This window comes from Salmo salar, chromosome 09 (genome assembly GCF_965601325.2).
Source record: "Salmo salar chromosome 09, fSalSal1, whole genome shotgun sequence".
NCBI lineage: Eukaryota > Metazoa > Chordata > Actinopteri > Salmoniformes > Salmonidae > Salmo > Salmo salar.
The window spans coordinates 129767853-129795458 of NC_138299.1; the positions used below are offsets into that span (position 1 = coordinate 129767853).

The 27606-nt window shown below is 43.3% G+C and overlaps 1 protein-coding gene across 21 annotated transcripts in view; it reads right to left on the reverse strand.

Moving 5' to 3' along the window:
- phldb1b (pleckstrin homology-like domain, family B, member 1b) overlaps positions 1-27606 on the reverse strand; it is a 101639-nt gene that overhangs the window by 13725 nt on the left and 60308 nt on the right. For 9 of the 21 annotated variants that reach the window (XM_082956270.1, XM_045724477.2, XM_082956277.1 and 6 more), the window contains 10 exons: positions 16255-16566; positions 9709-9855; positions 9292-9429; positions 8697-8756; positions 6525-6653; positions 3970-4125; positions 3559-3669; positions 2944-3033; positions 1811-1936; positions 784-903 (listed from right to left, as the gene is read on the reverse strand). In XM_082956270.1, the coding sequence (XP_082812396.1) occupies positions 784-903; positions 1811-1936; positions 2944-3033; positions 3559-3669; positions 3970-4125; positions 6525-6653; positions 8697-8756; positions 9292-9429; positions 9709-9855; positions 16255-16566 (1389 nt within the window). The remainder of the gene's footprint in view (positions 1-783; positions 904-1810; positions 1937-2943; positions 3034-3558; positions 3670-3969; positions 4126-6524; positions 6654-8696; positions 8757-9291; positions 9430-9708; positions 9856-16254; positions 16567-27606) is intronic. The other 12 variants (XM_082956280.1, XM_082956275.1, XM_082956285.1 and 9 more) reach the window with 9 other exon arrangements.

A 27606-nucleotide genomic window follows, 5' to 3' on the forward strand; every position in this document is an offset into this window, starting at 1 on the left:
GGGCGAAGGTTCACCTTCCAGCAGGACAACGACCCTAAGCACACAGCCAAGACAACGCAGGTGTGGCTTCAGGACAAGTCTCTGAATGTCCTTGAGTGGCCCAGCCAGAACCCGATCTAACATCAAAAAGCTGTGCAGCGATGCTCCTCATCCAACCTGACAGAGCTTGAGAGGATCTTCAGAGAAGAATGGGAGAAACTCCCCAAATACAGGTGTGCCAAGCTTGTAGCGTCATACCTAAGAAGACTCAAGGCTGTAATCACTGCCAAAGGTACTTCAACAAAGTACTGAGTAAATGGTCTGAATACTTATGTAAATGTTATATATATATATTTTTTAATACATTTGCAAACATTTCTAAAAACCTGTTTTTGCTATGTCATTATGGGGTATTGTGTGTAGATTGATAAGGGAAAACAACTATTTCATCCATTTTAGAATAAGGCTGTAACGTAACAAAATGTGGAAAAAGTCAAGGGGTCTGAATACTTTCCGAATGCACTGTATGCATTTGATCCAGGTCTGGTACCATTATCCTCAAAATTCTCATTCTCAATCAGTAATGCAGAAGTTAGTTGAGCTGATTATATCAAGGACAGGGCCATTTAGCAGAAAGCCAATACACCAGTATGTAAGTACAGTAAGCTACCTAGAAGCGGACAGCTAGAGAGAGGAGCAACAGGTGAAAGAATGAAAAGATGGAGTGAGAGAGAAAGAGAGAAACAGAAACCGAGGGCAAGTGATAAGGAGAGAAAGAGAGTGAGACAGAGAGGGCAATGGTACCTCGCAGGGGACAGCTGCGTCTAGGGTGAGCGAGAGGCCGTGCTGAGCAGAGGTGGTGAGTTGGGTGTCATGGCAATCACTCCCAAACATCTTATAGACATCCGAGAGCTTCATGTACTCCTGAGAGCCAACGCAACGCAAACCAAACAGGACATGAGGCCATGAGCTCACTCCATGACACGTCCTTTTCATAATATGAATACTCATACACACACGGTTGTGTACCCATATCAAAAACATACACACTTTACAACCTTCCAAGACAAGCTGCTGCTTTATCTTGTTTTAAAACAAACACATAAGCTTGTGTGAAAAGCATGAACAACTATATGAACGGAAAAAATAAAGAGCACAGCATTTCTCTACCCTGTAATTTCCCAAGACTCACATCGAGCTGGAGAAGTGAAAACACGTGGCGAAAGAATACAATAACAGAGATGTCAACAAGCTCTACCCATCTTCAAAGGATAGCAAAATGCTAATAGAGAGAAGTGCACTACACAAACCAAACAGAGTAGTACACTTCAATGAGAGACAAAGCACTGTGCCTGTGAGCCTCTGGCTAAACCTTCACACAAACACAGCATCTTAACATCCCAGTTGTAGCAAGAGTTGTTTATGCTTTTGCCCATTCTAAAAGTTGGAGACAACATCAATTAAAATGGCCATAGTTCATCCAACAGACCAAGTATTTCATAAAGACAAACAATGACGACATTCAAATCAGTGTTGTACTTCCAGGGCCTCACAGGATGACCAAATGTGTTTTTCAGCTACATATGGGGGGCGGGGTGCAATTTTCTGGGAGTGATTGGGGGTAACAAGACATAACTCACACAGACTTCTTAAAGGCCCACTCCTTAATGAAAAACCAACAATAAAAACGCCAGCCTCAGAACTTGGTTTCCTATAAAGCTGTAAATATCACAGAGTGGGCCTTTAAGTTTTAGACAGACTGTGCATAGGGGGGTTACAGTGAGTGTGCTCAGGTGTCATGCAGTGACAGTTACACTGAGAGTCTGGTTACCTCTGTTGGGCTGCCCCCTGGGTATAACTGAGAGGAGGCGCTTAAATAGGAAGCAGCGGGACGGCAGAGAGGATGCTGGGAGTGGGAGTCCTCTAACAGGTCAGTCTGGCTGATATGGAGCAATTCCTGTTTCAATAGGAAGTCAGGGAAACTGGTTTCAGTTCCTGTTGCTGTAGTGTACAGTTACGGTGTATGTCCCTCTAACATACACTAGGTGTCAATACAGTACTGGGATAATAAGTGTCAATCACAAAAACATAGGTGTTATGCACATTGAGTGCCCCAGTATGGGTTATACTCAGTTTAATAGGGCTAGTTTACAGTGGTCTAAAAGAGTCCATTATATCCAATTCAACAATGAAACTGATAGGCATCTCATGTAATGAACTTGTTCTAAATGCATGAGAATGCAGGTTGATAGGTTATGTCCGAATTGGAGTTTAGCACGAGACTAATTGGTTCATGTTTTCAGAGTAAACAACACAGCCCAGGGATTCAGGCCAGATGTATATCTCGCTGGCCTGAGTTGAGATATTATGTGCAATTCACCATCAAATTGCAGATGTTTCCAATCCAAAAAAATACATCAGTCGGATCTGAATTAGCCGATCAAACCAGTTTGACTGATGTTATCAACTGTATCCGACCACAATGTAAAACAAGTCCATACTTCACAAGCCGACAGACACTACATCGTGTTTAACACAGTAAATAAATGGTTACTCTGGCACACAAGCAGTAGAACAAGCACACACCAGACCTACACCTGAGGTAAAAAGTCCTATTGACCAGTTAAACAACCTCAACTATGAAAACCATAACATTTCTCTTAAAGCCACAGTCTGTAAATCTGTACTTGAAGTAACATTGCACTCATGGGAAATAAATCATTGAGGACAACAGATGTATCATAGAAATCTAGTACCCTACTATTTGCATATGAACATATCTAGGAGTGCATTTTCTCCATTGTTACATTTCTTGTTGGTAGTCTTTGTTGGTCTTTCACAAATGAAGGAGTGTGGCTTTTAGACAAGTGATCAGAGTGGAGGTCCGTTCATCCGTCTGGGTCACGATAGATAACTGATAACTGTAGGTGTGACCTCTAATTCGGTAAGATAAACACCCCTCACCTCTTTCATGGTGCTGGAACACTTAGGGAAAGATCTTCCCCCAGTAAGGCTGACGTACCTCTTCTCTAAGGCCGATAGCCTCTCTTTCTCCTGGAACACAGAGACACATGAGACAAGACCAAACGACAGCTTACCTCACCCATCACTATGCCCTGGTTACAGTATGTTTGTATTAAGACGTAGCTTCTTGTACTTACTGAAAGTATCCAAGTATCTAACTCTATCCTGATTATGGATTGCCATAGTTTCTTTACCAAATTAGAAAATGTGCCACTGCAGAAAAGCCGGGGACAAGGCAGCACATGTGCCGAGTAATGAAGTGAAATGTCAACAAATGGAAAATCCGCCAACAAGCTCTTAATTAATTGACTTAATATGAGGTGGCTGGCATGGCACATTGCCCTTCATGTGGTAATGCCTTTGTCTGTGATTCTCACATTGTCAAACAAGACCAGAGAGAGATAATGATTCAAATGAGTTATTTTTCAAAGTGGTTACATAGGAATCACCAGTCCAATGACAAAAAACGTAGTAATAACCAACAATGTCATCTCTGTATATGTGTAGATTGTAGAGTGGCTGTTGGGCCAGATATGAAATGGATTGTAATGTTACCTTATGGAGAATCTGCAGGGTAAGATTCCTGTCCTTAGCCAGCCTGTCACACTCCTGAGATGCCTGCTGTCCCAGCTGGCTGGCCTGGCCTTCCAGAGCTGCCACCTTGTCCTGGAAGACAACATGTTTAGAGCGTTATTGCTGAATTAAAGGGGTACTCAACAAGATGACAAACAGAAAATACACTACACCAAAAACAAAGTAGTAATCATCTATCATGTCTTTGTCAGGTATCCCCACCAACGCCATTCTTGACGTGAATATCATACTATTTACACTCAACCTGGAAAGGTATTTGGCCATCATCAGAAATTAGGAAGTTTCTCTGACAGACATTCATATTCACAGCTCCAGATATGATGAAGGGTTGCCAGAATGGATAGGAGCAGCCATTGTGGTCCAGTCCATTACCTTCCTCTTGGCCACGCTGGTGTGGTACTCGGCCCTCTCCTGCAGCAGCTGCTGGCTGATGGTCTCCCTCTCCTCCTCCAGGCTGCTCTCCCTCTCCAGCTGCTGAAACTCCAGGTCCTCAAACTGTTTTGTCTCTGACTCCAGGGTCTCGCCCTCCTGTCGAACCCCACACAGAGCCCATCACAATGGGTTACAACCACACCAGGCCTCAGCCTCCTATAATATACCGTTTTCACACTGCTGAGCCAAGCAAAGCCGAGCCAAGCTGTATTTGGCTGGCCTGGTAACGTATTCATCCATTCACCATAGTTGCTGGAATTGTGCTAGAAAGCACAATGTGTGGAGAAAATACCCGAGCCAGCACAGTCTGGTGTGGTTGGCACGATAGTGTGAAAAGGGTTCTAAAGTACCAACAACTACCAACCCCAAGAGCCAGACAGACAGACCCACAAGGTCACCACAAGGTCACCCCCTCTGCCCCCCTGGCTCTCTCCAGTGACCATGCTCCTGAGCCGCGGCGGTCAAGGCCCAAGCCAAGCCAGCACAACCAGGGGCGGTAGGCCACAGAAAGAACGTGCTTCAAAAGAGTAGTGCGTTGTCATTTTAGACAGAGACTAAGCTGCATGGAGGTTCTATCTAACGATTGGTGGAGTTCTGTTTAGCACTATGACTACTTTGATCATGTTTTGATAGACTTGAATATTATGTTGTTTGGGTTAACTTTACTATTAGACTCTTTATTGTGTCCTAGGTTTGTACTTCCCTATGCCACCAATACAGAAGCACCATACCCTTGTGAAAATGATGTGGTATACACAGCTATCAATATTACAGGCATTTCTGCTCATGTGAGTCTAATAAGTTGGAAGATTTTATAGCCCAGTAGATTGATTGATTGGTGACAAGCAGTCTTCTCTGCTGCACCAATACTAATCCCAAAAATGAGAAACCAAAGGGCCACTATCTATGTTACGAAAGGTAATACTGTGCTTTTACTGTAGTAATACTTAAGTACTATCTTCTATACTGCATTTTATAGCTGATTTGAATGTGAGAACCCAACTGAATGTCTTGACCCTTTAGATCCATAAACCCAAGAAACACACACACACGTGACAGAGGGCCACTTATGCTTTGGAGGGGGAAAGACGAGGGCCTGCCCTTGCTGTCAGTTCATCGGAGCGTTACTGACGATAACGAGTGAAGGCTCGGAGCGTCAGAACACTCATGTCATCAGTGACATCTCCAGACCCTCGTGTTTGGAGAGCAGGCCACTCAAGGGCCTCTGTCACACTTCTGAAGGATGTCTTCAGCAAACTTGGGACGTGTTCATCAGTGCACGCAACGGAAAACATTTTTACATGTACTTTTGTCCATGTGCTCCCCCCATTTTTTCTCATGTCAAGGCAGTCAGCCAATGTGTCATGCTACACTACATGGATAGGACAGCAAAGTGAATAGAGCTAACGTGCTAAATGTAATTGGCTGATAAATAGTTGCACTGCCTGACAAAATGCAAGTTTCACTTTCTATGGACTGACTTTTCAGAGAGCTGACGACATAAAACATTATTCAGACACAAAACACACACATTTCCATTCAGAGGAAAGATATGAAAAGAGAGTAGGACAGGATGGAGGTGGTAAGTGTCTACATTAATAGATTAGTAAGCAGTTATTAAGGGGTTATAAGCCATCACAAATCAAGAAGAGAGGGATGCTTCCAGACTCAAGACTGTATCAACCAGACAGACACACTCCTGTGTGAAACACATGCAACGCACTTATGACCCAGAAATCGCCACAATGCAGCGCCCCGACGTCACCAGACGCCATTTTGACACTCCTCCCGTTTGCTCAGAGGCATAGCACATAGGCGAAGAGAGGGGAAATTCCAGCAGCTTGTGGCATTAGCACGTAGGCGAGGGGCTAAAGGGGTAAAGGTCCCAGTAACAGTATCTGAGGAGATATGCAGCAGGTCTTATCATACCAAGATAGTGTAGCCTACTATGTAGCAATCACCGACTGGTATCTGGCATAAACATTTAGGGCAGGTTTCCCAGACACAGATTAAGACTAGTCCAGAGCTATAAAGCGCTTTCAATGTACAATCTCCATTGAGCATACTTTTTAGTCCAGGTCTAGGTTTAATCTGTGTCCAGGAAACCTACCCTAAATTGGTATGCAATCTGCTTGGATGTTAGGAATATTTTTAATCAATTATCATTATAGAATTAGAATTCCAGTTCCGTTTCTTTGGCAGTCAAGTGCAGCATTCTATGCACTATATTCAGGAGCTCAGTAGACATTATACCTGTAAATCCGTAAGTACACAACTTCAGCTTCTCCTGAACATGTAATTCTCTTACTGGGTACTTTAATAATCTGGAGGTAAGTATACTCTAATTGCGATGTGGCGCTGCTGGAATTTCCCTTCATAATGGTGGATATGTGTAGCTCCGAGACAAGGGTGGAGGCATGGTACGCTTGCTGTCTCTGGTGGTGAGTCTCAGGGGTGGTTGGGCTGATGGTCTTGGTGGTGGATTGACGACTGACCCTTTTGAGCTGTTCCTGTAACTGCTCCCTCAGTGACTCGGGGCAGTTATGAAGCTGGTTCTTCAGCTCACTGTAGCCCTCCTGGAGGCTCTCCAGGGCTCGGCGCTCTGCGTCAACATTTGCCCTCTCCTAGAAAGAGAACACACCGTCCGGGGTGGGAGGAAAGGGGGGACAACAGAGAGAGAAAGCAACAAAAAAAACACACTTGCTCAAATCCACGCCATGCAAAAAGCTTCCGATGTTAGAGGTCACAACAGTGGATACGCCAGAGGAGAGACATGGGGCATCTATGGAGTTTATAATACTGTGAAATCAATCCCCAGTGACTAGCTTTAAAAGTGCTGGACTGCAGGGCTGTGTTCATTAGGGCACAACGCTGAAAACGTTTAAAAATGTTTTGGAACAGAAAGCAAAAATGTTCTCCTTGTTTTAAGTCCGTTTCCCCCCCCCCCATTTGGTGCCTAATAAACGTGTCCCATGCCTCAAACAGGTCTGAACAGACTTCTTGTTCACAGACATTTATAAGTTGCACGGTCCGATGCTCATGAAAACACTGGTCTGTGATTGAACAGGAGGTGTTCCTATTTTTTCAAACTTGAAATGGGAATTGTATTTGTTTTGGCTCAGCTGTTTTTTCACGTCAGATTGCTGTATTTTGGGTGGTGACTGTTTTTTCTGAAGAGATTTTCATGTGGCTTTAAAATAATAATAATAATAATAATTATTATTATTATTATTATTATTATTATTATTAGCCCATCCAGATTTTCATGTGGCTTTGGTATGAATAGTTTAGGTCAGTCCAGTTAGTTTTGAACAGGTTTATAACTGGATGTGTAGGCATGCCTGAATGATCTTTGTTGTTATTGCATGTGAGTGCAGGCGGTGTAAGCATGGGTAACTCTAGTGCTCTGCACCACTGCCCTACTGACACCCAGGCTGTGATATCAAAACCCCTGGAGGGAATAGAAGCTTGCAATAGGCTCCCCGCGTCGGCTCTCCTCGCCTCCTTCGAAACGCAATGGATGGTCAAAACGGAAAAACCTTGGATCTTTTCCTCCAATAAGTTTTGAGAAGAGAGGATGTGTGGAATAAGGAGAGATAGAGTTTGGGTCTGATTGTAGTGAAAGCACCTTGTAAAGTACCTCTAGAGGGCCACCACTGTATAACCAGTAGACTAGACCATTCAGGAAAGAGGGAAACGTTCTGCAGATCGAGAATCTTTATCATTACTGCATTCTCTAAAGTCACTGAGTGGGAGAGGGGTGTGGGCGGTGCTTTGGGGTTGGAGTGGCACTCCTTTTCTCCAATCTGCCTAACTGTCACCCTGCTCTGGCTCCACCTCTGTCTGTGACCAATGGCAATAAAAGCAGAAAAAGGGACGATACACTACAGGTCGTTTTTCTAGTTTAAGCTTTTGTTTTGATTTGTAGTTTTAGCTGAGACAGACCGTCAGCGTCTCATGGTTCTAACTTGAACACAGGAAGCAAGACACTCTCTGAAATGGTCAGTAATATACAAATCACAAGATTAAAAAAATTCCCCATTTCAGGTTGTCGGTTTAAGTGTGTCTACATAAAGCCTATAAGAGTGGAGTGACATGACTAGGTGAAACAACAGAGTTGTGTAAAGCCTTCAAATAGTGCTGTAATGTTGTGAACTATGTGGTGGACAGATATACTTTTAGTAGCCAGCCACTCATACCCACAAGCATCCAGTCCCAGCTTCAGCCAAGTAGAAACCCATAACTATGTCCCAAATGGCACCCTATTCCCTACAGAGCCCAATGAGCCCTGGTCAAAAGTAGTGCACTATATAGGGAATAGGGTGCCATTTGAGACACATTTAAGACAAGTGCTAATAACCTACATGGATTTCAGACTGACAGTGGGGGAGGAGAGGAGGTTGCTGAGTGAAGCAGTGAGAGGATTAGAAGTTAATGGAGGCTGGTTAGTGGAGCCGAGCTGCAGAAGAAGAAGAAAAAGCCCTGGAGAGAAAGAGAAACCACCAAGGAAAATAAAGAAAAAACACCCATACTTAAGTCTAAGCACCATCATCCAAAGCTCTTCTAAGGTATAACATCATTGCATATAACAGTTGGAAGGTTGGGGCATTCCTCGCTGGGGGGGGGGGGGGTGTTGAAGAGCGAGTGCTATGGCTGGGTGAATTTACCTTGGGATGGCAAAACCAACTAGATACAGTCTTGGGAGGCCATCCAGGATTTGGCAATGCCTTTAAGGAATGTCAAGAGACCAGAAAGGCTGTTCAGTCCCTTTGAGGCTTAGAAGATGTATATTCAGTGATGTGAAACGTTCGGAACGCTGCAGATAGTGATATTTCTAACAGAACTGCCATGAATCCCTTTTCTATCCGTCAGAAAATCGTATATCTGTTCTACAGGATACATTTGTGTGTGAACGTTCTGTAACGTTCCATCCACCTGAACAGGCCCTATAACAGACAGTCCAGCGCAGGGAAAGTCGGGTTGGGTTGTGTCTGTTAAATAACACAATTTTGAGATCAACCAAAATCTCACCTCCCTGTCTGCATACCCACCGTCTTTCCAATAAGGACTCTCTCTGAGTGCCAGGACAACAAAAACAGCTCACTAACAAAAGCACTTTTTTTGTTGGTTTTCTCCATTAAAATACAACACCGTAACATTGGAATGAGAAGTTTATAAGTGGAGCAAGAACTAATCTGCAGGTGGTAAGACTGCTTACTGTGTACAGGACAGTATGCTGTGTGTTTTCCCCCAGGGTCCTACCTTGTCTTTCTCCCTCTGGATGGCGTTCTCCAGCTCGTTGAGCTTGTGTTGCAGCTGTCCGATGATCTCCGTCTCTGCCTCTACCTGGTCCAGTTCCGCCTGCCTCTCCCCCTGCAGCAGGGCCCGCTCCATCTCTGCCTGGGAACGGGACACACCCGTCACACATGAGCCCCCCTGCTCCAATCACAGAGCTTCCCCACAGACAGCAGACCAATCACAGCCTAGCGGTGCTTGTGACACCACCCAGTGCTCATTATATCACTTTCTGCTTGTTTGTGTCACTAAATGTGCATGAAGCACACACACACACACACACACACACACACACACACACGTTTAATTTTATCTTCCCCACATATCATTCCTTATATTAGAAGTAGCCTACTATCTGGAAATTGACGTGATTGACTTTCTTACCTCCTGCTTGGACTCCTGCAGCTGTTGCTCCAGCTCTGTGATTCGTGATTTGAGCTCGTCGACTCGGGCCAGCACTCTGACCCTCTCGTCCTCCAGGTAACCCAGCTCGGCCCGCCTCGCGCCACCAGAAACAGACTGCTCCTCATGCTGAAGGGGGAGAGAAACAGAAGAGGCAGGCACATTGTTACATATCAGAGCAAAGAGCATGGCCCATGTGCAGTAGTTAACTGTTTCAGACTATGTTGCGCACACACACTGATCCACACGTTAGGGAGGGACTATTCACGTCACATGCCTCCATGTTAAACACTGTTGCTTGGCAAACAAATGTCATTATCTTCAGGCCTTGTGTCCTTTTGACCATCAATCTTTTCAGAATTCTAGGTCAGGCCATGTCTAGGTCAGGCCATGTCTAGGTCAGGCCATGTCTAGGTCAGGCCATGTCTAGGTCAGGCCATGTCTAGGTCAGGCCATGTCTAGGTCAGGCCATGTCTAGGTCAGGCCATGTCTAGGTCAGGCCATGTCTAGGTCAGGCCATGTCTAGGTCAGGCCATGTCTAGGTCAGGCCATGTCTAGGTCAGGCCATGTCTAGGTCAGGCCATGTCTAGGTCAGGCCATGTCTAGGTCAGGCCATGTCTAGGTCAGGCCATGTCTAGCAATTTTCACTTTAAAATGCATGCAGTAAGTGCTTTCATGCTGTTATATCAACAGCATACCTGTAGTTCTCATAGTAAGTACTAGTATGTCATGTCATGTCTGTAGTTCTCATAGTAAGTACTAGTATGTCATGTCATGCCTGTAGTTCTCATAGTAAGTACTAGTATGTCATGTCATACCTGTAGTTCTCATAGTAAGTACTAGTATGTCATTTCATGCCTGTAGTTCTCATCGTAAGTACTAGTATGTCATGTCATGCCTGCAGTTCACATAGTAAGTACTAGTATGTCATGCCTGTAGTTCTCATAGTAAGTACTAGTATGTCATGCCTGTAGTTCTCATAGTAAATACTAGTATGTCATGCCTGTAGTTCACATAGTAAGTACTAGTATGTCATGTCATACCTGTAGTTCTCATAGTAAGTACTAGTATGTCATGTCATGCCTGTAGTTCTCATAGTAAGTACTAGTATGTCATGCCTGTAGTTCTCATAGTAAGTACTAGTATGTCATTTCATGCCTGTAGTTCTCATAGTAAGTACTAGTATGTCATGCCTGTAGTTCTCATCGTAAGTACTAGTATGTCATGTCATGCCTGCAGTTCACATAGTAAGTACTAGTATGTCATGCCTGTAGTTCTCATAGTAAGTACTAGTATGTCATGCCTGTAGTTCTCATAGTAAATACTAGTATGTCATGCCTGTAGTTCACATAGTAAGTACTAGTATGTCATGTCATACCTGTAGTTCTCATAGTAAGTACTAGTATGTCATGTCATGCCTGTAGTTCTCATAGTAAGTACTAGTGTGTCATGTCATGCCTGTAGTTCTCATAGTAAGTACTAGTGTGTCATGTCATGCCTGTAGTTCTCATAGTAAGTACTAGTGTGTCATGTTATGCCTGTAGTTCTCATAGTAAGTACTAGTATGTCATGCCATGTCTGTAGTTCTCATAGTAAGTACTAGTATGTCATGCCTGTAGTTCTCATAGTAAGTACTAGTATGTCATGTCATGCCTGTAGTTCTCATAGTAAGTACTAGTATGTCATGCCATGTCTGTAGTTCTCATAGTAAGTACTAGTATGTCATGCCTGTAGTTCTCATAGTAAGTACTAGTATGTCATGTCATGCCTGTAGTTCACATAGTAAGTACTAGTATGTCATGCCTGTAGTTCTCATAGTAAGTACTAGTATGTCATGCCTGTAGTTCTCATAGTAAATACTAGTATGTCATGCCTGTAGTTCACATAGTAAGTACTAGTATGTCATGTCATACCTGTAGTTCTCATAGTAAGTACTAGTATGTCATGCCTGTAGTTCACATAGTAAGTACTAGTATGTCGTGTCATGCCTGTAGTTCTCATAGTAAGTACTAGTATGTCATGCCTGTAGTTCTCATAGTAAGTACTAGTATGTCATGCCTGTAGTTCTCATAGTAAATACTAGTATGTCATGCCTGTAGTTCACATAGTAAGTACTACTATGTCATGTCATACCTGTAGTTCTCATAGTAAGTACTAGTATGTCGTGTCATGCCTGTAGTTCACATAGTAAGTACTAGTATGTCGTGTCATGCCTGTAGTTCTCATAGTAAGTACTAGTATGTCATGCCTGTAGTTCTCATAGTAAGTACTAGTATGTCATGCCTGTAGTTCACATAGTAAGTACTAGTATGTCATGTCATGCCTGTAGTTCTCATAGTAAGTACTAGTATGTCATGTCATGCCTGTAGTTCTCATAGTAAGTACTAGTATGTCATGTCATGCCTGTAGTTCTCATAGTAAGTACTAGTATGTCATGTCATGCCTGTAGTTCTCATAGTAAGTACTAGTATGTCATGACATGCCTGTAGTTCTCATAGTAAGTACTAGTATGTCATGCCTGTAGTTCTCATAGTAAATACTAGTATGTCATGTCATGCCTGTAGTTCTCATAGTAAGTACTAGTATGTCATGTCATGCCTGTAGTTCTCATAGTAAGTACTAGTATGTCATGTCATGCCTGTAGTTCTCATAGTAAGTACTAGTATGTCATGTCATGCCTGTAGTTCTCATAGTAAGTACTAGTATGTCATGTCATGCCTGTAGTTCTCATAGTAAGTACTAGTATGTCGTGTCATGCCTGTAGTTCTCATAGTAAGTACTAGTATGTCGTGTCATGCCTGTAGTTCTCATAGTAAGTACTAGTATGTCATGCCTGTAGTTCTCATAGTAAATACTAGTATGTCATGCCTGTAGTTCACATAGTAAGTACTAGTATGTCATGTCATGCCTGTAGTTCTCATAGTAAGTACTAGTATGTCATGTCATGTCTGTAGTTCTCATAGTAAGTACTAGTATGTCATGTCATGCCTGTAGTTCTCATAGTAAGTACTAGTATGTCATGTCATACCTGTAGTTCTCATAGTAAGTACTAGTATGTCATTTCATGCCTGTAGTTCTCATCGTAAGTACTAGTATGTCATGTCATGCCTGCAGTTCACATAGTAAGTACTAGTATGTCATGCCTGTAGTTCTCATAGTAAGTACTAGTATGTCATGCCTGTAGTTCTCATAGTAAATACTAGTATGTCATGCCTGTAGTTCACATAGTAAGTACTAGTATGTCATGTCATACCTGTAGTTCTCATAGTAAGTACTAGTATGTCATGTCATGCCTGTAGTTCTCATAGTAAGTACTAGTATGTCATGCCTGTAGTTCTCATAGTAAGTACTAGTATGTCATTTCATGCCTGTAGTTCTCATAGTAAGTACTAGTATGTCATGCCTGTAGTTCTCATCGTAAGTACTAGTATGTCATGTCATGCCTGCAGTTCACATAGTAAGTACTAGTATGTCATGCCTGTAGTTCTCATAGTAAGTACTAGTATGTCATGCCTGTAGTTCTCATAGTAAATACTAGTATGTCATGCCTGTAGTTCACATAGTAAGTACTAGTATGTCATGTCATACCTGTAGTTCTCATAGTAAGTACTAGTATGTCATGTCATGCCTGTAGTTCTCATAGTAAGTACTAGTATGTCATGTCATACCTGTAGTTCTCATAGTAAGTACTAGTGTGTCATGTCATGCCTGTAGTTCTCATAGTAAGTACTAGTGTGTCATGTCATGCCTGTAGTTCTCATAGTAAGTACTAGTGTGTCATGTCATGCCTGTAGTTCTCATAGTAAGTACTAGTGTGTCATGTCATGCCTGTAGTTCTCATAGTAAGTACTAGTGTGTCATGTTATGCCTGTAGTTCTCATAGTAAGTACTAGTATGTCATGCCATGTCTGTAGTTCTCATAGTAAGTACTAGTATGTCATGCCTGTAGTTCTCATAGTAAGTACTAGTATGTCATGTCATGCCTGTAGTTCTCATAGTAAGTACTAGTATGTCATGCCATGTCTGTAGTTCTCATAGTAAGTACTAGTATGTCATGCCTGTAGTTCTCATAGTAAGTACTAGTATGTCATGTCATGCCTGTAGTTCACATAGTAAGTACTAGTATGTCATGCCTGTAGTTCTCATAGTAAGTACTAGTATGTCATGCCTGTAGTTCTCATAGTAAATACTAGTATGTCATGCCTGTAGTTCACATAGTAAGTACTAGTATGTCATGTCATACCTGTAGTTCTCATAGTAAGTACTAGTATGTCATGCCTGTAGTTCACATAGTAAGTACTAGTATGTCGTGTCATGCCTGTAGTTCTCATAGTAAGTACTAGTATGTCATGCCTGTAGTTCTCATAGTAAGTACTAGTATGTCATGCCTGTAGTTCTCATAGTAAATACTAGTATGTCATGCCTGTAGTTCACATAGTAAGTACTACTATGTCATGTCATACCTGTAGTTCTCATAGTAAGTACTAGTATGTCGTGTCATGCCTGTAGTTCACATAGTAAGTACTAGTATGTCGTGTCATGCCTGTAGTTCTCATAGTAAGTACTAGTATGTCATGCCTGTAGTTCTCATAGTAAGTACTAGTATGTCATGCCTGTAGTTCACATAGTAAGTACTAGTATGTCATGTCATGCCTGTAGTTCTCATAGTAAGTACTAGTATGTCATGTCATGCCTGTAGTTCTCATAGTAAGTACTAGTATGTCATGTCATGCCTGTAGTTCTCATAGTAAGTACTAGTATGTCATGTCATGCCTGCAGTTCTCATAGTAAGTACTAGTATGTCATGTCATGCCTGTAGTTCTCATAGTAAGTACTAGTATGTCATGTCATGCCTGTAGTTCTCATAGTAAGTACTAGTATGTCATGTCATGCCTGTAGTTCACATAGTAAGTACTAGTATGTCATGCCTGTAGTTCTCATAGTAAGTACTAGTATGTCATGCCTGTAGTTCTCATAGTAAGTACTAGTATGTCATGCCTGTAGTTCTCATAGTAAATACTAGTATGTCATGCCTGTAGTTCACATAGTAAGTACTAGTATGTCATGTCATACCTGTAGTTCTCATAGTAAGTACTAGTATGTCATGCCTGTAGTTCACATAGTAAGTACTAGTATGTCGTGTCATGCCTGTAGTTCTCATAGTAAGTACTAGTATGTCATGCCTGTAGTTCTCATAGTAAGTACTAGTATGTCATGCCTGTAGTTCTCATAGTAAATACTAGTATGTCATGCCTGTAGTTCACATAGTAAGTACTACTATGTCATACCTGTAGTTCTCATAGTAAGTACTACTATGTCATGTCATACCTGTAGTTCTCATAGTAAGTACTAGTATGTCATGCCTGTAGTTCACATAGTAAGTACTAGTATGTCGTGTCATGCCTGTAGTTCTCATAGTAAGTACTAGTATGTCATGCCTGTAGTTCACATAGTAAGTACTAGTATGTCATGTCATGCCTGTAGTTCTCATAGTAAGTACTAGTATGTCATGTCATGCCTGCAGTTCTCATAGTAAGTACTAGTATGTCATGTCATGCCTGTAGTTCTCATAGTAAGTACTAGTATGTCATGTCATGCCTGTAGTTCTCATAGTAAGTACTAGTATGTCATGTCATGCCTGTAGTTCACATAGTAAGTACTAGTATGTCATGCCTGTAGTTCTCATAGTAAGTACTAGTATGTCATGCCTGTAGTTCTCATAGTAAGTACTAGTATGTCATGCCTGTAGTTCTCATAGTAAATACTAGTATGTCATGCCTGTAGTTCACATAGTAAGTACTAGTATGTCATGTCATACCTGTAGTTCTCATAGTAAGTACTAGTATGTCATGCCTGTAGTTCACATAGTAAGTACTAGTATGTCGTGTCATGCCTGTAGTTCTCATAGTAAGTACTAGTATGTCATGCCTGTAGTTCTCATAGTAAGTACTAGTATGTCATGCCTGTAGTTCTCATAGTAAATACTAGTATGTCATGCCTGTAGTTCACATAGTAAGTACTACTATGTCATGTCATACCTGTAGTTCTCATAGTAAGTACTAGTATGTCATGCCTGTAGTTCACATAGTAAGTACTAGTATGTCGTGTCATGCCTGTAGTTCTCATAGTAAGTACTAGTATGTCATGCCTGTAGTTCACATAGTAAGTACTAGTATGTTATGCCTGTAGTTCTCATAGTAAGTACTAGTATGTCATGTCATGCCTGTAGTTCTCATAGTAAGTACTAGTATGTCATGTCTGTAGTTCTCATAGTAAGTACTAGTATGTCATGTCATGCCTGTAGTTCTCATAGTAAGTACTAGTATGTCATGTCATGCCTGCAGTTCTCATAGTAAGTACTAGTATGTCATGTCATGCCTGCAGTTCTCATAGTAAGTACTAGTATGTCATGTCATGCCTGTAGTTCTCATAGTAAGTACTAGTATGTCATGTCATGCCTGTAGTTCTCATAGTAAGGGTAAGTAGTACTAGAAATGATGAAAGTGATAAAACGGCCCTGCGTCTGACCTGGTATCGGTCTCCATTGTGGAGGGCCTGTGGAGGAAGTGGTGTCCTCACCTCCTGCTGGGTACTCTCCGTACTGCTGCACTCCTCTTTGAGGTTCTCCTCGTCGCTCTCCCTCTGCTGTCTCTGGGCCATGCTACGATGCAGCGAGCCGGCCCCCGCCAAGCTGTCCATAGAGGGTCTCCTGGCCGCCCCCTCCCCCGGTCCCAGGCCCCCAGGGAAGCCCATCCTCCCCTCTGCCTCGCCCCCAAAGGGCCCGTCGCCCTTGTTGTACTCGGCGCACAGGTTCAGGATGGTCTCAAGCCTCTGCCTCTCCTGTGGACAGACAGAAACGGAGGAACTGATTACATCCAGCCTCTGCTGCAAATATGTCCTCCACGCCCCAAACCTCATTTCCTGTGTGTGTGGCTGCCACTGATGCCAATCTGGAAATGAGCAATTCCGAGGTGGGTGGAGATTTAAAGGAGCCTTCCCCAGAACCCGCCTCAGTGATGGCATCTTTCCTGTGTGGAGGAACCAGGTCTTATCATGGACAGATCTCACTCTAGCCATGGCTAGGCCAGACCAAGCCTGGCTAATATGCAGCACAGAGCACACTCCTACCAAACATAACAAAACTCCATTAACCGACATGTTTGTGGATGTTGGTGTGTTCCTAGTTAATCGAAGTCAATAGAAGTTAACAGTTTAACAGTAGGTACTATCCTACGGCCATGTCTTGATCCCAATGAGCAGACATATAGGCTGCCCATGCACCTCTGAAACAACAGCTTGCCAATCTCCAGAGCTCCTTCCCGGGGGTCTCACAAACACAGTGATTGTAGAAACAGGTGTCATTCTAAGATCTGTGCTGGCCCACCTCTGAGCAGTGATGGACTGCAGAATCACCAGGTGACCTCTGAGGTGACCTCTAACCCTAAAGGTCAACTGGCCCCTGCTGTAAACCCCGGGCTGCAGACGCAGCGACTCTGGTCTGACTGATACCCCTTTTCACTCTATTTGTGTGGAAACCAACTGTACTGACTTGGATTTTCTTTTTACATGATTCATTCCAGCACAGTTAAGGTAACCGGGCCACAGTTAAGGTAACCGGGCCACAGTTAAGGTAACCGGGCCACAGTTAAGGTAACCGGGCCACAGTTAAGGTAACCGGGCCACAGTTAAGGTAACCGGGCCACAGTTAAGGTAACCGGGCCAGCTCAGTACAGCTCGACTCGACTAAGCAGTGTGAAAGGGGTATTAGGCAATCAGTAGAATATAATGACCGGACAGAAACACAGACAAATAATATTATAAAATGTAATCACAATTGTATTTCTTTTTTTCGGATGAGGTATGTTTTGTATTTTCAGACAAAGGAGAAGTTTTGATCAACTTTGTTGATCTCATGGAAATAAAAACAGCACCAGCACCACATTACTCAACCAAAACAACCTAGTTAACACCTAACTAACACCTAACTAACTAGGGATTACATGCAGAACATCACTAATGTTATCAGGTGGTAGGGGGAGGCAGGCTCTAGACCTGTTTGATGTGCCCTCAGACTGTGATGCCCTGTGATTTAGGTAAGTGGGGTCCTCTGATGGGGGTTCTACACACCAAACCCTACATTAGCTTAACCTGTAATCTGAGCCAGCCAGCTTTACTTAACAGAGGGTTAGAAGAACAAGCCCTGGGCTACAATATGTTCACTAGAGATATGAGGGGGAAGCACAACAACATTGGAGCCTCCATTTGCAATGCACAACACCCACATCTCACTGGCTTTCATCTGAAAATGCCACCGTGCCTTCCCTCTCTGGATCCACTGATTAGTGAATTAAGTCTAGAAAATGCAGGCCTGACAACACCAACAGCTGACGCAAACATAGGAAATGTGGCGTCTCCTGTTCCGTGCATTTTTTGTTTGCTAAGAATGTAGTCTACTAAGGGACAAAGTATACAGACAGCAGGCATTCCTGGGGCTTTAAAGTTTGAATGGCACAACAAATCCAGCAGCTTTTCTCCTTTTCTCTCATACCATGTAACAGGACCTGGCTGGCAGTGCAACGGGCTATAGAGAATCACAACTGGGTTCAAATAGCATTGGTTTTGGTTTTCAAATACTTTGATCATTTGATACCGGCAGGTTTGCACTTTTGGGACTATACCATTGTCAGACAGTGCTGCTTAAATATTTGGATGAAAATACTATTTGAACCCAGGTCTGCAGAGAAAGCATACTGTATGTACTCTCTATTCCCACCACCTCACTTGGGGCATGTTTACTTTTTGCAGACTGTCTCTGATACTGTTAGAAGTTAAACGACAGTCAACATAATCACTGTTTCATTCCAACAGACTGAACATAGTAGGCCTACTGGCTAGTTTCAAAGAGCCTAGACAGATTTCTGTTGCTGTAATAGCTCGGGGGCGACAGGTAGTCTAGTGGTTAGAGCGTTGGACTCGTAACCGAAAGGTTGCTAGATCGAATCCCCGAGCTGCCAAGGTAAAAAATCTGTCGTTCTACCCCTGAACAATTCCTTCCTTGTAAATCTACCCCACTGTTCCTAGGCCTTCATTGTAAATAAGAATTTGTTCTTAACTGACTTGCCTAGTTAAATAAAAAAATACCCATGTGTTTCTCTGTACATAAATCAGCATGACAGTGTTGCAACCTGCACATTATGGGATGTTCTGATCTTATGTTCAGTGACTGGTTGCCAGGACTTTGCTTACTCCAGCAAATTGCTAGTACGTTTTTTGCAAGCAGAGCTAGTGCCTAAAAATACCTTTAATAGTGGAGCACCCCACCTTCTAATGCACCGTTTCAGCACCCCACCTTCTAATGCACCGTTTCAGCACCCCACCTTCTAATGCACCGTTTCAGCACCCCACCTTCTAATGCACCGTTTCAGCACCCCACCTTCAAATGCACCGTTTCAGCACCCCACCTTCAAATGCACCGTTTCAGCACCCCACCTTCTAATGCACCGTTTCAGCACCTCTACTCTTCTTTGAGCATGAAGTACCCTCTTTTGTTTTGCGCTATTTCTATGCTTCACGTTATTAAGTTCTGTTTTTGCGTCTTTTACTTTCGGCAAACTATTAACGTTTTAGCAACCAGAAAGCGGCGGAGCGATTTCTGCATAGTGCAACCTTAAAACATGTAAATTCCCTGAGTTTATGAGCCTCAAACGGTCTCTGTAGATGTCATTAACTGGCTCCCCCGGGGTAGAGGCACGGCTGAGGCAAGGTGTCACTAGAGATTTCCTAGAACCTTTAATGCACATGATACAAAAACCTGGTGGCATAGTCGGAACCCGTGGAGAGGGCGACTCATTGGATCTCCAAGTTGGCCCACACGGAGTCTCGCTCTGATCCTGCAGCTTCCGCTCCCTGTAGGTCTAAGTTACTGACTGGTTCCAATCACAGCATACTGTAGCATATGGCTTCCAATCCACTGTCTATTAAACACATGGCTGTTTATGAGTGCTTTCACACTCATTATGTGACACGTAGAATTCCAAGAGTTTCCTTGAGTTCCACAACCAGCATGGCAGCATCCATACAACACTATGTAGGTAAAATACTACACTGAACAAAAATATAAAATGCATCATGTAAAGTGCTGGTCCCCCGTTTCATGAGCTGAAATAAAAGATCCCAGAAATGTTCAATACGTACTAAAAGCTCATCTCTCTCATTTTGTGCACAAATGTATATATTTTTTCAGTATATGTAGGACACAGACCAACGTTTTATATAGTATAAGCAGTGAGAATAATCAGAAACTGGTTAAAAGCTAAATAAATCTGAATAGAGACAACTGGTCAACCGATTTCAAAGACTGTGTTATAGATTTTGATTATTCAATTAGACTCCCTCATAACTAAGTTGTTTATTTAGTTGTGCAAAGTTCACCATGTTCAAGAGTATAAAAACAACTATCAGTTATGAAATCAACCAATCAATTAATCAACCAATGAAAATTCTATTTGATTATCAACAGTACAGCAAATAAAAGTCATCAAATCCAAGTGGGCTACTTACTCTCATTGTGGAGGTGTGAAAAGGCACAGCTCTAGGAAGACAGTGAGGCTCATTGAAGTCACACTCAAACAAATCCAAGTCTCCCTCCCTGAGACAGATGAACAAACACAACCCTTCTACAGAGTCCCACCCCCAAACCCTTCCACTGTCTCCAGACCTGTGTACACAGGGAGTTGTTGGGCTGACAATGAAAGACCTTTAGTGCCCTCAAACAACAAGCCTCTGACTCACATTCCTACCTAGTGTACATACTGCATGTTCTCATTTCCGACCTATTCAGATGGAAGAGTTGAATTTGATGTTGCTTCAGCGTTGAGGTAGCGTTGTGCGGTAGTAGCAGATCCAGCTTGCTAATAGGAGGAACACTGACTGGACGTCCCAGCCAAGCTAGAGACTTATTCCATATGGGCCCCTTTCCTTATCTGCTAAAGCGTGACTCAAGGGATAAGCTCAGCCACAAGTCTAAGCCACATCCAGAGTCTGTCTGCTCCATAGGAAAATACTTTAGGGTCCATCCCTACTATGGCCAACCTGGGATTTGAACCCACAGATCCAGAAAAGCCAAGGTCCGGGTTCACAGTACTGCTCTATAGTCAAACTGGTTGCAATTCAGAGATGGCAGTTCTTTCCACCAACTAACTCACCCACGTTCCAATTAGTCATGACTCATTCCTGGATATTTCATGTTGTTCTGCGATGTTTACTGAGTCATTCTTCCTCCCACCGCCATTTACAATTCATCAGACAAAATGTGACCGCACAACACAAACTCGTAGTGAGCTCTCTAAGCATCATTAGCTTCCCTTATCATATTAGCAGAATGTACTTAGCCTGTTACGCTAACCGAGTGGAAGTGATTAAATGAGTAAATGAAGTGTACAGTTAAGAAAGTCAAAGGAGATAACGCTCCAGTAAAATGTTAGGGTAATTGCTTGGCATGTGAGAGATTTGGAAAAGAGTCTGGAGTGAGGATAAATGGCATGGATTCGGCATCTTACAGAAAGTGACTGATGCTCCTTGTTGGGACATTCCGGCCCACTCATTTCTAGCCAGCTATTTCCAGGCATTCCCCGAGCACCGGGACTCTGTCTTTCCCTCACTCTCACAACATCCTCTTTCTTTGAGTAAGTCAGTATCTTTCCCACCGTGCCACTCTCCCTAACATTTAACGACTAGGCCTTTTCTTTGAATCCAAGCATCTCTTCCTCATTTTTGCCTTCTTTCCAATGTGAATCAGTGATGTGTCAGTCTCTCGCTCTTCTATCTCCTTTTTTCTGTTCCTCTTTCTCTCTGTCTTCTGTCCTTCTTGCTATGCACTTCTGCATCCTTTTCCCAGTGAGCAAAACTAGTTACAATGACCTCATTACGACGTCTTTTCTGATGGCATGGTCAAATTACACCGAGTGTACAAAACAACACCTTCCTAATATCGAGTTAAACTCCAGCCTTTTGCCCTCAGAACAGCCTCAATGTGTCAGTGCATAGACTCTACAAGGTGTCGAAAGTATTCCACAGGGATGCTGGCCCATGTTGACTCCAATGCTTCCCACAGTTGTGTCAAGTTGGCTGGATGTCCTTTGAATGGTGGACCATTGTTGATACACACGGGAAACTGTTGAGCATACCCCGTTCAAAGGCACTTCATTATTTTGTCTTGCCCATTCACCCTCTGAATGGCACACACACAATCCACGATCTTTAACCGGTCTCCTCCCCTTCATCTCCACTGATTGAAGTGGATTTAACAGGTGACATCAATAAGGGATAATAGCTTTCACCTGGTCAGTCTATGTCATGTTATGTTTTGTACACTCAGTGTATATCCTGAGCAGAAAACAACCTAAATCTGATGTATTTTTCGGATGTCTGCTCAACAACCAGAAGAAAAAACCAAACACCCCTGTGGGGAATGCCCTAATTGTAGGCCTCTCATCAGGGGTTGGATTGGAACATGTTTTGGTATTGCTTAAATGTTGCACTGTAGACACGCAACAAGGACAGCCGGCGAGTTACCAAGAACAAATTCAGAGAGTACCACTGATACAATGGCTTTCTTCATAACCCAAGGGATAAAAGAACCTCACACTCTCCTTAGTGCAGTGAATGCTGGGAAAACAACCACATTGACCTCTTCTTTATCAGGCACAGTTCCGGGGAGGCTGAGGAAAAACCCGGCGGTTTCAGTGACGCTAGTCGCTAGTGCGCGCTAACAGGAACAGCAGCTTCAAACAGCCACATGGAAGACTAGCCCTCCAACAGCATGTTGTGCTGGTGTCTGTGTCCCAAATGGTACCCCATTCCCTATATTCTGTAATACACTACTTTTGACCAGGTCCCATAGGGTAAAATAGGGTGCCATTTTAGAAGCTAACTAGCTTGACAAACCTTTCCAAACACTGGGTACTGTGTAAGCTTTACAAATAGATATGTGCTAGCCTATAGGCTAGTTCTATAGGGCAGCAAATGTGTGGTGCCCAACATTCACTCAACAACATCTAAAAGGCAAAACAACGCACTACAGGAGTCCATGGAAGCACCAAGTCCACACCACCATACAACTAGAACAGCTTTTCTGATACTGCAGCATGCTCTATATGATCTTCATAAGACCAGGTTTGGCCAGGTGAGGTTGAACGAACATGCGGTCTCTCTCTCTTCCTCCCTCTCTCTCTCTCTCAGCTGGGCCCCTGTCTGAGAAGACAGAACCCACTGGCACGGCAGGATGTCAACGAGCTAAACTCAGACCTCACAGCCACACAGCAGAAGATGAATGACCCCATGACCTCCAAGCATTTACACCCTCAGGTTGGAGTTCACTGTGGCCTAGGTTGTGTTCATTAAAAGGGTCATTTCACTCAAATAACAAAATCACATATTGGTTTCCTTACAATGGAAATGATTCCTCCCCGTTTCAGTCCGTTTGGTTCCTAATGAACACGACTCTAGAGTCAAGACAATCTCTCAGTGACAGACGCAGGTGTCTTGAAGCTGGGGGTGTTTGACAGTGAGTGAATAGGATGCCCTTTGAAAGGAAGCGTAAGAGATTCAATTCTGTGAGAATTGAATCAACTCAAGAAAGAACATTTTAGCACAACCACTGTTAATTCAACAGTACAGACTTGGAGATCAGGCCTATTGTAAAACGTTTCTTCTACTAATACAAATATAATCTAGCTGTGCATGTTGCACAAACCTTTTTTATTTTTTTTATTTTATTTCACCTTTATTTAACCAGGTAGGCAAGTTGAGAACAAGTTCTCATTTACAACTGCGACCTGGCCAAGATAAAGCATAGCAGTTCGACACATACAACAGAGTTACACATGGAATAAACAAACATACAGTCAATAATACAGTAGAAAAAAGAACCATCTATATACAGTGAGTGCAAATGAGGTAAGATAAGGGAGGTAAGGCAATAAATAGGCCATGGTGGCGAAGTAATTACAATATAGCAATTAGACACTGGAATGGTAGACGTGCAGAAGATGAATGTGCAAGTAGAGATACTGGGGTGCAAAGGAGCAAAATAAATAAATACAGCATGGGGATGAGGTAGTTGGATGGGCTGTTTACAGATGGGCTATGTACAGGTGCAGTGATCTGTGAGCTGCTCTGACAGCTGCTGCTTAAAGCTAGTGAGGGAGATATGAGTTTCCAGCTTCAGTGATTTTTGCAGTTCGTTCCAGTCATTGGCAGCAGAGTACTGGAAGGAAAGGCGGCCAAAGGAGGAATTGGCTTTGGGGGTGACCAGTGAGATATACATTTACATTTAAGTCATTTAGCAGACGCTCTTATCCAGGGCTTTGGGGGTGACTAGTGAGATATACCTGCTGGAGCACGTGCTACTGGTGAGTGCTGCTATGGTGACCAGTGAGCTGAGATAAGGCGGGGCTTTACCTAGCAGAGACTTGTAGATGACCTGGAGCCAGTGGGTTTGGCAACGAGTATGAAGCGATGGCCAGCCAACGAGAGCGTACAGGTCGCAGTGGTGGGTAGTATATGGGGCTTCGGTGACAAAACGGATGGCATTGTGATAGACTGCATCCAGTTTGTTGAGTAGAGTGTTGGAGGCTATTTTATAGATGACATCGCCGAAGTCGAGGATCGGTAGGATAGTCATCGCCAAAGTCTAAAAACTGTTTGAAACCGTAAAAAGCCCTCAACAAACCCCCCCCCCCCCCCCCACCCCCAACTCAAGCAGACATGCACGTACGCACCCCTAGTTTTCTCCCAATTCCACATCCATTCTGGAACGACAAACAATAATTGCAGTGAGTGCAGTCACATTGGTGAGGAAAGCTGGGTCTACTGAGCCAGAGAGAGTAAGTACAGCATGGCTTGGTCCCTGCTCTGTCCCGCTCTGTGTGCTTCCAATCCGCTTCCACTGAGGACTTTACGTCAATCCATTACTGGTCCTAGATCAGTGTAATATGTACAGTAAACTGTGGCTGCACTGTGGTTCTATTGCTAGGTTCTGTTCTCAGTGCTGGCTTGTTCAGTCATTCACCTCCTCACGTTCGAGCAGAGCTTGGATGGAGATCCTTCCTCTGTCCTCAGGCCAAGGGGGAGGGGCTTAGACACTAGGGGGAGGGGTCAGAGGTATTTGTTTACAATGCTCTAGTCTTGAGACTTGTTTCTGCACTCCCTTGGGAGACTGTAGAGATGGAGCTCTACTAAAATAGAGTAAGGTGAGGATACCAACTGTAGTGGAAAGACTAGCCTTTTTTAGACAACAAGACTCTTTTCAGACAGAGGTGTCCTCTCCTAGGGCTGTGACAATTATGGAATTTTTGGTAACAATTAATTGTCATGGAAATGGCTGCGGTTACTGTCATAATTTACATTTGTATAAAAAAAAATGTTTTGCTCTTGTAATGCATCATAGTGCATCTTTGAAAACTCGCTACGAGTGAATACAACAGCTTTGGTGACATCCGTCTCAAAAACAAATGTTTATGATCGCTTGCAACTTTTGGAAATGAAGGTTCTCCTCTCTACCGTGCCGATCTGCTTATAAAATAATTTACCCAATTAAATGAAAAATTAAAAACTGCTATTGGGTAAACTTCTACTTGAATATAAACTATCTACTTGAATATAAAGTTGAATTCCCCTTCATCTAAAATGAATGTATTAAGGCGGTTATGATGAAAACAATTTTCAGTTCACGGTTATGCCCATAATTGTCAGTTCCATGATAATTATGATAGCCCTATGACCTCCCCCCTCCCTGAATGTTCTCTGAATGCAGATAGGGCACAAAGATATGTTAGGCTATCCCATGCCGTCTTAAAGATCCAACCACTGCTTTAAAACAGCATGGTAGCGTGTCGTATTTGGAAAAAACTGACACAGAGAACCCAAAAACAGACACGGAGCATATTTACACAGACTAGATGAAAACAGCGTCCCTTCAAAAGGAGTCTGAATAAGAGATTTGCCACTGACCCAGATTATCTGTGAAGTGAGTAGACTATCTCCCCCCACCCTTTCTCTCACTCTCTTTTCTCAATCCAGCTGTGGGGATCACTATAATCTGCCTTGGCTAGTAAACTCGATACCCACCGTGCTTTAAACCCCCCCCCCCTCCACACACGCGCACACACACACACACACACACACACACACGTGTAAGCCTTCATGGATGGTTCATATTCAAGGCCTAATGGTGGTTAGAATTATAAAGTCGTATACTGGTAGAACTACAAAATATAAAAACGCCATTAAAAATCAGCCCCAGCTGCTTGATCACAGAATTAGACCAGTGACTGACCGGGTATTGTTCTAGGTCTAAACCTAGGCCATGCTGCCCGATGACAGGACGGTACAGGTGAGAATATGTTTGGTGCGCTGGGTATATTTGGTGTGCTAATCCATGTGAATACTGACAAAGATGCCAGTCATGCAGAGAAGACCTCTCCCTCTCCCGTGAAGAGCCGACCGTTCTCTCTGACATTCTCACCGACTCTGAAAAGTCTTTCTCCCTTTGCTAGAAATTCTTCCCGGACAGAATTGCACGCACAAGAGACGGAAAGAGAGGGCCCAAAGAGACCGACGTAGAGAGAAAATAATGCTCTCAAGGTAAAGCAGTATAGAAACTTCAATGAAGGTCTTAAACTCTTCAGGACAACAAATATGTCCCTCGAGCTAGAGAGAACTAGCAATAATAGTCTAAATTGTATCCATGCAAATTTTGAGATACTCAGCTTAAAAAATGTGGGTATTTTTGTTTAGCTACGTTTGGAAATTTCCCTGTGAGCATGACGAAACGTCAGAATTATAAGGTAATGGGATATGTGATGTCATCATCCTTAGACCATTCATTACAACATTGAGGTCATCTTCAGTAGACTGCCGTTTTCACAACCCTATCTGTCTGACAGTCAGAGCAGCCAGCCAGCGACTAACGCCATATGCCTAGTGTGTTTGCCAAGGCAGCGCTTCACTAAGCAACCATGTATAGCACTACAACTCAAAGGCAGCTCAGACGTGAGAAATGATCTCCTTAACTGCCTGGACTCCTAAATGACAGAGCTCACCTCTGAATAACATCTTAAGATACTGTTTCACTGGTTTATGTGACACATGATACTTGAATGAAAGAGAATAAAGGCGCTGTATAAACATTGTAAACAGATGGTATGAATGACGTCGTCCCTCGTTTCTCGGGCCACAGAACACAAATGTCTTTCCAGATCACAGAAATAATTGAGTATCCTTGGTACAGTAAACAAGTCCTATGTATAAACAGTGCTGTTAGTTTATCAGGATGCCAGAGAGCCTTGCTGCCTCTCTCTGTAGAGATATATAGCTGTACCCAGCATACCCCTTTGCTTCAGGCATGACACTGATCCCCAGGGTCTGACTGACTGCATCCGGAAATAACTCAGCGACAAAGGGCAGTTAGTTACCCCTGGCCTGGCCTGACCTGCAGCATGTTGCTGGGAGACTGACAGACTGACTTCTGACAGACAGATGGACAGACGGCGAGCAGGCAGACAGACAGACGGTCCTTGGGTACAGAAAGTGTGGCAAATATAGCCTTGATGAATGGACTGTACACTGCCCCCCACCTCCCCTCCAAAAGAAATGACTGTGCCAGTCACATGGTGACGTCCCCATCCACCCCCACCGGCAGCTCCAGTGAGAGACACTGAGGACCTGTGTCACGCTTGGCTCGCTGCGCTGCCTCTCGCCGTCTCTCACCACGGCAGGAGTCTAACGCCTTCCACTTACAAGGACCTTATGTCATGCTTAGCTCTGCACAGTTCGGTCTGTGTCTAGTTGCTGGATCTTAAAGACCCGGACAGAACAGAA